General features: G+C 30.8%; 2 protein-coding genes across 2 annotated transcripts; both read right to left on the reverse strand.

The window, feature by feature from the left end:
* Window positions 1–1,530: 1,530 nt before the first annotated feature.
* On the reverse strand, window positions 1,531–2,861 carry LOC25487174 (kunitz type trypsin inhibitor 106-like). The gene has a single exon (XM_013609040.3). The coding sequence runs from the start codon at window positions 2,776–2,778 to the stop codon at window positions 2,182–2,184; it is 597 nt and encodes a 198-aa protein (XP_013464494.1). The 5' UTR covers window positions 2,779–2,861; the 3' UTR covers window positions 1,531–2,181.
* Window positions 2,862–5,061: 2,200 nt separating this feature from the next.
* On the reverse strand, window positions 5,062–10,557 carry LOC25487175 (uncharacterized). The gene is made up of 7 exons (XM_013609041.3): window positions 10,339–10,557; window positions 10,090–10,176; window positions 9,768–9,977; window positions 8,403–8,558; window positions 8,206–8,259; window positions 7,737–7,883; window positions 5,062–5,594 (listed from the first exon to the last, which is right to left on the reverse strand). The coding sequence occupies exons 1-7, from the start codon at window positions 10,528–10,530 to the stop codon at window positions 5,223–5,225; spliced, it is 1,218 nt and encodes a 405-aa protein (XP_013464495.2). The 5' UTR covers window positions 10,531–10,557; the 3' UTR covers window positions 5,062–5,222.
* Window positions 10,558–14,105: the final 3,548 nt, after the last annotated feature.

Below are 14,105 nucleotides of genomic sequence, written 5' to 3' on the forward strand. Positions count from 1 at the left end.
AAAAGTACTAAACAAAAAGATTACAATCTGACACCCATACTTCTTGAACGTTTTCTACATCTCATATTGTTAGTATGTTTTCATCCTAAAATTGTTTTGTAGGAATAGTTCCTTGCAGAGGAAGTCATCCCCAATCTTATCTCAGATGAAGTAAACACTCTTAACAAGAAGATGTAATGAAGTGTTAGGATTCTTCACCTGTAGCTGGATATTTCCAGGCTTCAATTCAAACATTATTTCTCTTCTTCCTAAAACTCTAAATGCTTCTTCTATAGATCATTTCAGACCTATTATAATGGTAAATTTCAAATTCAAGATTATATCAAATGTTATTGCAGATAAACTTGCTCCAATCATGCCTACAATTATCTCTGAAGAACATATAGGATTCATTCATCAAAGGAATATCAAGGATTGTTTATGCATTGCTTATGAAGCCACTAATATGCTAATATTCTGCAATCAAACAGGTGACTTTTGCTCTGTTGTAAATAGATTAAATTGCAAAACTCTAAACCCTTATCTCTTATTTATTTTGTCCTCAAGTAAGTAACGCGAATTGTTTAGACGAAACAACAATATACGTGGATACAATACTCTAGTTATCACTTTATTATTTGGTAAACAATTTGGTACCTATGCCTAATCCGACCATCATTACACCAATTTGTAATTTTGGTTTCTGTCTTTGTCGTTTTTTGTTACTATGACATTGTGTGTAGTTTCCTGTTAGACACATCTTATGTTTTAACTGATTTGTTTTTAATATATTTTGTATTTGGCTTGTGAAAAAAAAATAATTTAAAGAAACACAAACTATAATTTTCTTATTTGACGGTATAAACTTAATTAATTTTTTTTACACAAATAGCCAAACTTTTTTTATTTTAGGAATACACAAATAACCAATCTTGCTAGGGTTAATTTATGCATTAGTGAACAGAAGTATTTTGCTTACAAAAATAGTAAAACTAGTTATTTACACAACATTTTGGAGCTTAATTGTATACTTTTAAGAGAAAGAAAAGTCAGATGCTTTTTCTTTCCTCCAACTTATTAGGAACACACAACTTTTTATGAACGGTGGCATTTAGGGTGGGTGAGGGCAAGAGTTTCCTACCATAGGAAAGTTCTTTTGAACCATTAGATTATCATGTGGGTGAGTTCTTCCATGCACTTTAGAATTTATGGTAGAGGTCGTAAAACAATTGCAGGTATCCAAAATATAGAAACACACATACACATTATAAAAAAAGTACAAAATACTTTAAAAAGAAACTCAGAAAATTCCTCAAAGGAGATCTAAAGTTGGCCGAAACATTTTGTTCAATTTTCTTTTATGAGATCTAAGGTTGTTCTTTGGTTCTTGCTTCAATTTTCTTTTGTTCTTTGTATAACATTCCTCAAAGGCCAAAAACAACAATTACTAATTACAATCTCAAACTAAACTATAGAGGAATAATCAACAAGACAACAAACAAATAAAAACAAAAATCAAAAGCTGGTTGTAAGGCATATTCAACAACATAGTCAAACTAAATTAAAATTTCTTATTATTAGTTAAAAAAAGAGACATCACGACCGGAAGCGGTGGCCGGAAACTTGTCTGTGGTGGTGTGTGGTGGCTCTCCGGTCAAGATAGCCATAATGCAAGATGAAGTAGAACAGTACAGGATCACGCTATGTAGAACACAAATCCAGTGAGGTTGGGGTAACATGAATCCGTGGTGGTGGGTGAGTAGCGGTAGAAGAGAGAAGGGTGGTGGAAGAAAGGGTGGATGACGGAGGTTAAAGACAAAATGAGAAAAGTTATGATGTGGACAGACGATGATAAGAATATGTTCTTAATTTAATCTAATAGTCAAAATCAAATTTTTCCATGGTAGGAAACTCTTTCCCTCACCCACCCTAAATGCCACCTTTATGAACACACAATTAACCAATTACAAGAACAAAGCTACAAGTATACATACTCCGGTTACTAATATAAGCAAAAATTCATTTTTTAAATACATTCAATTAATGATGTATGTGACATATAATAAAGACCACATATATCATTAATTGAATGTATCTAAAAAGTAAATTTTTGCTTATATTAGTGACGGAGGATGTAAATTACAAACACAAACTTAAATAGTACTACAAACACAAGCAAGATCTACATCCAATATAAACACATTATGCTCTCACAAACACAACTGGGAGAACACCACCATCCAAAGCCAATAAAATCTTCCCATTCTCACGTAAACCACCAACAAAACCACAATCAAATCTACAAAAGGAACATGTATCCGTGGGACAAAACCTAATATTATAAACACCTTCAAATTCAGCCTTCACAATTCTAAAATAACTACCATCACTTCCAGCTATAATAACCCTTCTTCCACTCTTAGTATCTCTATCACCTAATTTCCATTCAGTGGATTGTACACAAATTGAAGAAGCTGAAAATTTCACCTTAAAATCCCTACTATCCTTAATAACTTTATCTTCTTTCGCAAAAGGAGTAAAAATAACGGGTAACCCTTTTCCAAGATCTGTATTTTCTTGACCTACATATAAAGGGCATGAACCGTTTCTATCTATTAAAGTGAAACGGCCACCACTATCGGTTATAGCTGGTTTTATGTAATACTCTTTGCCACGTTCAAGAGGATGGCCTTTTGTGTCAAGAATTTTTTCATTTTCGGATTGTGCCAATGTTTTTATGGACATGAAAAGACATAACATAAGGCTAAGGCTTGTAATTTTGATTAATGTTGTTGACATGGTTGTGTATAATTAAACTTTTAGAAGGGGTGGTGGTTTGGATATGAAAAACCATATGACTTACTATTTATAGGATAGGATATGTATATTATGTGTGGCAAACGGTGGAGATATTAAATATGTGTTAGGTTGATGAATTAAAGTCTAAGATCACTTGCCACATTATTCAACCACACTGTTGCTTGTACCGGCATACTTTGCTTAAGTGTGAAACGAAGCTTTGAAATTTGAACTTATTTTTTAGTTTCTCAATCTTATGCAATATCTTATAGATTAAGACAACTAAAATTGGTATTTTTTATTTATTGAAAACAACAGTTAATTATTATAAAATTATACTTTGTTTTTATTCTCATGACTGAAATTATATTGTCATGAAAGTGCAAATTGCGAAGCTTTGTTTTTATCTTTTTAATTTATCTGTTTAAATTTGCACATAATAGAAGAAAAAAATTACACTGTCATGAAAGTATAGCTTAAATGATACTCTCTCTGTTCCAAATTATATGTCGTTTTGAGAAAAATATTTGTCTCAAATTATATATCACTTTATAATATCAACGAAGCATTAATGTTACTTTTCTTATTATATCTTTAATTTTTTTTTGAAGGACTATTATATCTTTAATTATTTATTACTCTTTCTTATATCAATTCTTTAATCTATCTTACTCATATCATTTTGTAAAACAACTCATAATATTTTGTAAATTACATTTCTTAATACAAGTAAAATGATTAAAACGTTGTATAATTTAAGACGGTGGAGTATTTGACTCTAATCGTAATGTGTTGGAAATGTAATCTTTTAACACCGAAGGTGTATAAAGAACCCCATTGGATTGAACCTCTCTAGGCTGAGTACTTCAAGAATCAGACAGATAAATTTCTAGTCAAAGAATAACATCTCGATTACCTTAAAGAAACGGTGTTGTCAAATGTTGAAACATCTTTTGGATGCAAATCAATACTGTTAAAATTGAAATGAAAATTAAGATCAGTCTTAAGTTAAAATATTTCTTTACTTTTTTGGTAAAAACTTTGTAACATTTCTTTAGACATAAAGATTAACTTAAAAACTTGACCAAAGAAAAACATTAACTTAAAAAAACATAAATAGACTCTATTGACACAATATTATAACAAGATATTGTGATGTAATTTTGCCAATTTTTTTTAATGAAATATTCTCTGAATGTAATTGTAAAGACTATTCTCTTGAATCAGATAAAACTGTAACCGGTGACAAATCTCTCCCTGAAAAAATTTAAAGTCGTAACATCTGCTTAACTTAGCAGTTCAATTAGCAATATTTTGTGTAAATTAATTAGATGGATAATTACTTTCTTTGCAAGTTAGTTCCATATGAAGTAGTATAAATATTCTAACGATCACTTTCATTCATTAATGAGAATATAGAATTACAATCTATTGCATATATCTCTTCTCTCTCTCAATTTCTCTTTGAAACTTCATTGCTTGAGTTACAAGCAAGCTATGCTAACAAATCCGTATAGCAAAGAAATCTATTCAAGTATTGTAAAGCCTCAACTTCAGATGCACTTTTTAAGATTAAACATTTTTTTATTGATTTTTCTAATAGACTTGAGAACATAAATTTATCTTGAATTGAGCAGAAAACAATAATTTAATTAAAGGGCTCCCTCAAAAAATAAATAAATAAAGGGCGTCATTACTTTTCACAGTTTCTCGGTTGCTTTATTTGGATTCCAAAATCTGAAATATTTCAATGTGTTTTTGCAGATTTGATGAGGTTTTCATACAGTTTGAATTTTGAAATCCAAACTGCATAAGACGCATGAGAACCTCATTAGATGGGAAAAGATACTGTCTAAATAAAGCAGACACTCAATATGTCAAGCTGCTGTCGTGTTTACTTAATTAGTACTCCATAGACAAGTACAATTTGACAACAAAATCAAAATTTAATACAAGGAAATTATAGAATATGATGTATGATTATTTCATTTTACTATCATAATATTTGACTTTCAATGTATCATGTATGGACTTCTTGGCAAGTAACTCCGTTTCAAAATATAAACAAATTTTACTTTTTAGGTTCATTTAATTATTGATGTATGTGGTCCATATTATAAACCACATACATCATTAATTGAATGAACTTAAAAAGTAAAATTTACTTATATTTTGAAACGGAGGGAGTATCATTATAAGTAAAGTAAGAGAAAAACGATAGAAGGAAGAAATTGCCGTAAACGGCAGAGAAAGAAAAAATAAAAGATTGGTTAAATTAAAACAAGTAAATTTTATTAAAAGTTGTGTAATTATTATTTGATCACCAATAACAACTTATATTTTTAAGACAAAGTTGCTATTTATAATTTCCTTAACCATTGTTTCGGGAACACCGATTAATAAGATCGAGAAATACGAAAGAAATATTCACCTTTATCATTCCATTAGGGACATTTCCTATTCCTTCCAGGTCCACCATAGTAAAAGTAATTCCCCTCTTTATTAATCCCTTTTATTATATTATAACAATTTGATTCTGTTGCATACACATTGAGATTTGACAATGGAATCAACTTGTTATCAGAATTCACAACTTGCATATTCTTAAAATATGAAGCTTTTGAAGAACGCTCATCTGCAAAATGTCCACTACCCATTTGGGTTGATGAGTGTGTCCCAGTTGACCTTATATACACTTCTCCACCAAATTCAACTTTAGTTGCACTATCCTTTAAACTTGTGAACAAAGAGGATGGCCAATATCCAATTATGTTTCCAGATCCAAATTCAAGCCACCAATTCCCATATTTTTTATCCTAAACAAAAAAAAAATTAATATAACATTAAATGTCACTATAAAGAAATAGCAATGATAGGTAGACACTCTTAATGTGTACATCCCTTTGTAACATTCTGAAAATTTTTAGTTAACCAGATATATTGTCTGTGTGACCACATTTATTTAGTTGTGTGACCACTATGTTTCCATAATTTATTTGCTTAACTAAGTGGAAAAATAGTGGTCACGCGCATTTTAGTTGCGTGACCACATTTTTCAGCATTTAAATAGTGGTCACGAAACTGAAAAATGGTGGTCACGCAGACCATATATTTGGTTAACTGAAATTTTTCAGAGTGGTACAAAAGGGTGTACACATTAAAGGTGTGTACCCATCTTTATTCATAAAGAAAAACTTATTTTTACCTTCACTTAATTGTTATTGAATCTTTTATCGTGTCTTGCCAAAAATTAAAAAAATAAAGATTGACATGTTAATGCCTTAGGGTGTAACAGTTCGGTTTGGACCAGTCGTTGGTCAAAAAAAATGTCTGAACTAATGAAATCTTCATCGTTCGGATTGGTTCGGTTTTTAATATTTTTCATAAAAGAAACTGAACCAAACTATAATTAAAAAATTCATATATCACAAATTTGTATTTTCATGTATACAACATACTCAAATATTTCATAGAACTTTGTTTTCCATGTTCTCTGTTTTTCAAACTACTTTGTATAATTAACATGAAAAAACTAACAAGAGATGGACGATCACATCGACGGTGAGGAATGATAGATTAGGTTTTACTAGCGTCTAATGTTCTTTTTTAGTAGAAACGAAATAGAGTGTGAGTGATGAAATGGGATGATGATGGACGAAAGTGAATGAATTAAGGAGTATTTTATGTTGAACTTTAATTTTGAGCTTAATCATAACTGTGTGTGTGTGTGTGAGATAGAGAGAGGAAGGATAATATTACTAAAATGGGAAGTGAGGTTACCATCGATTCAGTTTATTGGTTCTTTGGATCTCAAAATTAAATCCGAGAACCGAATCAAACTATATCGGTTTGGTTTTGCACTGAACCAAACAAGGTCGAAAACTTTTTTGGTTTGGTTCAGTCTGGATTTTCGGTTTCATCGATTTTGTCCAAACCACTTACACCCCTATTAATGCCCTCCTGATGCTAGTTCCCTTATAAGCCAAATATCATTTTTGGTCTTTTAGTTTGACAGAATTCTCAAGTTAGTCTTTTAAGTTTCGAAAGTTTCAATTAGGTCCTTTTAGTTTGACATAATTCTCAAGTTAGTCCTTTAAGTTTCAAAAGTTTCAAATAGATCCTTTTAGATTGACATAATTCCCAAGTTAGTCATTTAAGTTTCAAAAGTTTCAAACTAAAAGGACATATTTGAAACTTTTGAAACGGTGACGGCGAAATAATTTATCATAAATGACTTATTTGAAACTTTTGAAACTTAAAGGACTAACTTGAGAATTCTTTCAAACTTAAAAGGACCTAATTGAAACTTTCGAAACTTAAATGACTAACTTATAAATTTTGTCAAACTAAAAGGATTAAAAGTGGTATTTGGCCTTCCCTTATAAGACGATTCTTCAAAAATTAATTAATGAAACTGAACCATATAAAAATTGTCTATGAATTTATTTATTTATTTATTTTTTAATTCAATAGTCTTAGAAATTTTATTTCTACAAATTAGTTTTTTTTGAAGAAGTTAAATTAGTCAACACAAATTGGCATAAGAGAAAATTGAACATGAGACGTCGAGGAGGAGCACACTCCCAAGTCCCAAGTCCATATCACCATATGAACTCAAGTGGGTTAATTCTATAGATTAGTTAATTTGGTTATTGAAACAAAAAATCAAACGATTTTTGCACTTAAATGATCCCAATCACATTTGCCACGTATAACAATCTTAGAAACTATATTTAAGTCCTTCAAACAAAATACCATATTTAAGAAAAAAAAAGTATTTTTATAAAAGTACTTTTTTAACCAAATTAACTTATTGAAGGTATTATTGGTAATTAACACCTTAATGAAGAAAGAAAAAAAAAAAAAAAAACTAGTATAAACCAAAGAGGAGGGAGACGAGTTTTCTACCAAATTATCCATAACCCTAAGTCAATTTAATAATCTGAGTAGAAAATTACCTTATAGATTAATAAAGTAATAGCACGTTGCCGTCCATTATACGTAGAAACTGGAGAGAGTGCACCTCCAAGTACAAATGTTTTGCTAGTTTGAACAAAGCCTGGACAACGTAAATTGTAGCATCCAGTTTGTTTATAATCATCAGCCTGCAATTACTACTACTACTATTAGTATCATATATATTAAATCATGAAGACCAAATAAATAAATTTTTTGTTTTTGATTAAAGATCAAATAAACAACTTGAAAATAATTATTTTGATTAAATAATACTCCTATAAATTTATTTATTTTCATGAATACTTCTGTATTAATATTTACTCTTCATTTCACTAATTTACTTACTCTTAACATTCCTCTCCTATGATAAATAAGGACACAAATTAAATTTACCATTTAATACATTTTAAAATTACACTTTTGTTTCTCATAAAAATAATCCAGTATGTTAGGGCATAAATTACTTACCGTCCAATAAACAAAGAATCTAGGGAGATAGTCCCCGTAGATTTGGTGGCTCACCTGCATAAAAATTACTTGATAATTATTGACGTATACTGATAATATATACAAATTAAATACATAAAAAAAATGTAGTATATGGAAATGAATGAATGAAAAAATGAATTGATTATAACCATGTATATGTAATTAATTTAACATACCTGCCAACCAGCTTCAATGGTGTTGGCATTTCTACCAGTGACGAGCCATATTTGAGACAAGCTGAATTCTTTTTCACCTTCCACATGTGGGGACCACAAATTTATTGTAGCCTTTGCTCCATAGTATCGATCTCCAGTCACAGACCCATATGAATGCTGCGGAGTTTAGAGTAATAAGAAGACAATATTATAGGCAGTGGCGGAGTCAGAAAAAATGGTTTGGATGGGCACTAAAACAAGCTATAAACAATAATATGTAAACATAAAATTAGAGTAGTAATAAGCATTAAGCATGAAGTTGAAACCGCAAATTTTGACTAAAAAGTTCGGATAGATGCTTTAAAAAAATAAATTATATAGTTTACTAATGATATAAATTATGAATATTTTTTTATAAAACAACTCTTAATTGGGGGAATTTTCATTTGACAATACAATATCAAAGAGATTCGAAACCCAAAAAAATAGAAGGTATGTAAACCTCCGCTAACCGTTCAAGTAATAAAGCATGAAAAAAATAACATATGTCACTTTTGGAACCGCCGAAAATCTAAACTGTTGAAAAAATGTTTAAAACTCGCAAAATAGACCTATAAATTTTAACTTTTTAATTTTACACGTGGGCTACTAAACCAATTAATGCGAATTTGGATCCGCCGAACACTAAAATCGTCGCAAAATTGTTTAAAATCTTGCAAAGTAGACCTACGGCTGTTGATTTTTTCGGGTGGGTCGTGGCCTACCCCAGTCCATCAAGGGCCCCGCCACTGATTATACGTGCATGATGAAACAACCAATATTTTTTTTGACATAATATATTTTTTTAAAACCGAGTATATGGGTCCATACAGAGAGCTGTGAAAGTCTCAAGTTTTGTGAGACTCAAATGGATGGTAAATTCTCTTAAAAAGTTTTAGCATTATTGCATGTATAAATTTAAGTTAATTTGAACATGAGGCATTTGTCAATTTAAAAGAGATTCATGTCATGTCATTGAAACGTCTTTGATTTAAGCATGAACTTTTGTGATCCCTTTAAATAAAAAAAAAAAAAAGATTCAATTTGATGACTAAAGAAAGAAAGAAAATTGAAAACTTTTTTCTTTTTCAAAAGAGATAGATATAAATAGTTTATTATGCTTTCATCAAACAAAATTTTGTACAATAAAAGCATAATCCTCTAAAAGGGATTAGAAGCGCAACTTCTTATTCGCTTTCCTTCCATTCATTTATAATTTTCTATATAATTTGGCATTTATCCCTCTAAAAAAAATTATAATTTTTGCATGAAAATAAAAAAGAAGGAAAAACCAGAAAACAAAAAATATCAAGAAGCAAAAAAATATGAGTTCCTGTGATTGCATACCACATGTTTATATTTAGTGGTTTCCACTCCAACTTGCATTAATTTTCTTCCAAACGTGTTAACAGAGTTAGCTCTTAATATATCCTCTTTTTTTGTTCTTCTAATTGGAATTGTTCCTTCTGAACATGATTCACCTGATAAACTCCACAATTGAAAGTTATCACTCAGAATATCTGTTGCGTTATAACCTCTTGGTCTTTCTTGAGGATCCTAGTTATAAGTATGCATGAAAAATTACAATTACAAAGTTGAAATATAATAGTTTAATTAGTTTCAAAAAATATATTTATGAATTTTTCTTAATTCAATTGACGAAAAATACCAATAGTTTTTGTCCTTTCAACAGAAGATGATCAAAAGCTGGTTGTTTGTGAGACAGAACACAGTCTATAATATCGCCATCTGGACTCTGAAAATGAAAACAAACACAAAATGTATATATAAAAAAACAAACACAACCATTAATGTAAGTGTGTGTTTAGATAAACATATGAAAGTTACATTGCTTCACAAAAATCTCTCTTTCAAACACAATCATATACATTAGACTTAAAGATTTATTTTAACATACTTGAATTGTCTTAACAGCAGGCTTGTTGATCTGTTGAAGACGACTCGTTATCATTTTCTTCAACAAGTGAAATTCTTCTGATAGAAAAGTTTGATTGGATAACTCATGGTTACTTGTTTCTGAAGCTAAGCAAGCAACGAAACAATGCATTGAGAGAGAGAAAAGAAATAGACCATGTAATAGATTAACCATTTTTGTCTTGTGTGTTGATAAGAAACGAGGCAAGGGGACAAGGATGATGTATATATAATGGTTTAAAATCTAGAATTATTATTATCTTTGGGGAAATACGATTTGAAATAATAAATAATAATAATAATAATCTTGCCGTCTCAAAATAATTAAGCCATTTGTAAATAAAATTTCAAAATAAATGTCGTTTTTCAATGTAATATTAATTAATTATTTTCAATTATAATTTTAATATTAATTTCATTACCATCAGTTGAATATCTTCCACCTAATTTTTTTTAATATGGTATGAAAAGACCAAATTGATCGATTAAATTGCCAAAGAAGGAGTATATAACTATAATAATAATAATAATAATTTGATTGAGAAACTATTGTAGTCTCTTAACCTTTCCAACTTTGCTGGCGAATATGCAATTTAAAAGTTAGTCAACTGAAAAAGGATAAGAGTTTTCCTTACATATAATTATTTTATTTTTAAGTGATTACTACAGGATTCTACATATCTTTGTATAATTTCATTAAAAAATACAAAAATTTATTTAGATATATGAACTAAAAAAGTAATAATTGAAAATTTTATAAGGACAAAAAGTTGAAGAAAAATTTAGAAGGATTAAAACGAAAAGTTAGTATATTTATAGAAACCAAAAACATTTTTCACCCAACTTTTTTTGACGATTAATGTAATAACTTTTTATTTAATATTTGTTTTGATGTATTTAAAATTGGAAATGGGTTGTGGCACCAGTCAACAATGGCTAACATAGGTTGGCACACTGCCATACACCATTGTAAAGAAACTTGAACTATATCACGAAACACTATGAGCGATGTTTGAGAACCTCCGTCGTGAGGTCGCCAAAGCGCCTCCGTGTACCACCACCGGCATCCGCCGTACACTACCAGCTGCCACCACTCCTTTATAACTATTCTATTATTTATTATTCCAAACAATTATTTATAAATTTTTAAGCCCTCATAATATATAAGCCCAATAAAGACTATGAGGATCAATTCTCGTGAGCTTCGAATCAAACCGCCACCAAAACAAAAAGACAATGGGGATCGGTCCAAAGTCCAATAAATAGATTTTAGCATAAGTAATATTGGTTAATATTATATGATCAAACTGAAAAGAAAAAAAAAAAAAATCCCAACAAGAGAATAAGATTTCTTATATGTAAATAATAAAAGAGAATACATTTTTGTCCAAAATAAAAAAGAATACATTATTATAGATGGATCGATGTATACATCTATTGAAAATATATTAATGGCTGAATTAGATGAAATTATTATAGATTGAATTGGATCTTTTTAAGGGATTTTTGTTGGCTAAGTGGCTGCGTTCCCTGGTGTTTTGTGTGACCATCGTGCAGTGCACTGAAATGCTTGGTCAAAACAAAGCAAAAAAAATACTAAACAAACATGCATCACCCACCTTTTAGATTAGATGTGACTTCCTTAACTACCATTGGATGTATTCTATTGGGATTTGGAAGGATTTTAGTGATTTTTTATGATGAAAAAGTCTTCATAGTATTTCCAAAACTTTTGTTTACTAAGGCTTTTTTTAGGCTTTTAAATATAGAAAAATGTTACATAGTGGATATAAGACATTTGTTAAAGAAACAAATATTAAAATAATATGTTAAAAAAAATTTCTTTAAGAAAAAGGTTTATTAAAGTTTTAAAATCTATGTTTTCAATATAAAACTACTTTTTAACTTCTTTAATTAGTGTCTTTTGGGGGCATTAGTTAGAATGACCCTTCAATATAAGTATAAAAAAATTTGTGGTATTTTATATTTTTTGTTACAGGGGATAAAATAAAGAAATGAAGAAATAAGGCAGGAACAAAAGAAAAAAGACAACAATCTAAACAAACCTACAAATAATACATAGGGAAGAAGGTTCTCCAAGCGTCATATCTAAGCAGTACGCTAATTCCCTCAGGCGCAGACAGGTGGATAGACAACGCAGAATCTGAAAAAGCTCCTAACTTAGCCAAAAGATCAATGCATTGGGTACCCTCCCGCGGAGTGTGAAAGATAGAAGACTTGCTCGAGGTAACATATCATTTATGTCTTGAACGAGAGCAACATAAATGTGGTATTTCATGGCGGGACCGGTAATGAGATTTAAGTAGAGAAGGGAATCTATATAACACACGAAATCAGGAGTATCCATGTCTCGAGCCAACAGTAAACCATGGTAGATAGCTGAGAGCTCAACAAGTAATATGTCATCTGAAAGAATGAACCCAGAGAAACCAGAAAGGTAGAAACCTGAAAGGTAAAAACCTGAAAAGTAGAAACCTGCGTAATTTCTAATGAGTCATCCAAAGCTAGCTCGTTGCGGTGTTTCTAGACAGCTCCTGTCAACGTTGAGAATGGTGCAAAAGTGATTAGGACAGTTCCACTTGATAAAATGCTATGAGGAAGAAGCAACACCATTTTTATAGAAATCATTTTCAATGACTTATGTCGAGCTTTGAAGGTTGAAAGAGATCATATTTAGAGACCAGACCTCGTGTTCATACATGCTAGATCACGATGTCTCCAAGACCATCAAATACCCGTCGTGAAGAAATTTGACTTAGAACTCATCAATCCTGATTTTAACCAATCATAGGCGCAAGAAGAAGAGAAGAAATCTGATTAGTGAACCCAATATGATACCAAACCTCGGCATAATGAGTGCAGTCCCGAATGCAATGGAGAAAAGTTTCGTCATGGTTTCCACACCTAGGACAAATAGCAAAAGAGGCCATATTTCTATGGTGGAGAAGAGAAAGAGTAGGGACAACATCATGACAAGCAAGCCAAACAAGGAATTTATATTTTTCTGGAATATTTAGTTTCCAATGTTGAGATAGATTAATATTTGTGACCAATTTAGCATGAGAAAGAATCCAATATCCACTTTTGGTTGAATATACCCCATTGTTGTTTTGGAACCAAATAAACGCATCTCTAATAAAATTGTTGAAGCGAAATTGAATGTTGTTAGCCTCGACAATTTCTCGAGGGAGATGAGTGCTTAGATCTTGCGAGTGAGGAGATGGGCTATTGAGAACATCCTTTACTGTGAGGTGTAAGTCATGGATGTCAATGAAAGAGACAAGAGATCCAATGTAGCCTAGACCACTCTAGTTAGTGAACCAAAATGAGGAAGAACCACTGCAAAGATGCCATTTGTAACCATCTTTAAGCACATTTTTAGCACGGATGATGGAGGACCATTTAGGGGTGCTGCTCCTAAGGGCTTTTCCTTGAAGCATGCGATGATCCATAGAAAATACTTGTTCGAGAGGAGGTGAACCCATAATTTTTTGGAGGATTGCACCAAGTCCCGACTGAGTTTTCCAAGAAGACAAATATTTGTCTCTCTAGCCAATCTAATCCCTAGGCCACCAAGGTGCTTTGGCCTAGAAATTTTCCGTGAATCTAGCAAAATGGATACATTTGTTGTTTGAGTCCATCCAAATGAAGTTGCGGGTTGTTTTGTCAATGCTATCATAAATTCATTGGGGAAGATAATTAATCTGCATGTAGTAAGAAGGAATGGAT

This window comes from Medicago truncatula, chromosome 2 (assembly GCF_003473485.1).
Source record: "Medicago truncatula cultivar Jemalong A17 chromosome 2, MtrunA17r5.0-ANR, whole genome shotgun sequence".
Classification (NCBI taxonomy): Eukaryota; Viridiplantae; Streptophyta; class Magnoliopsida; order Fabales; family Fabaceae; genus Medicago; species Medicago truncatula.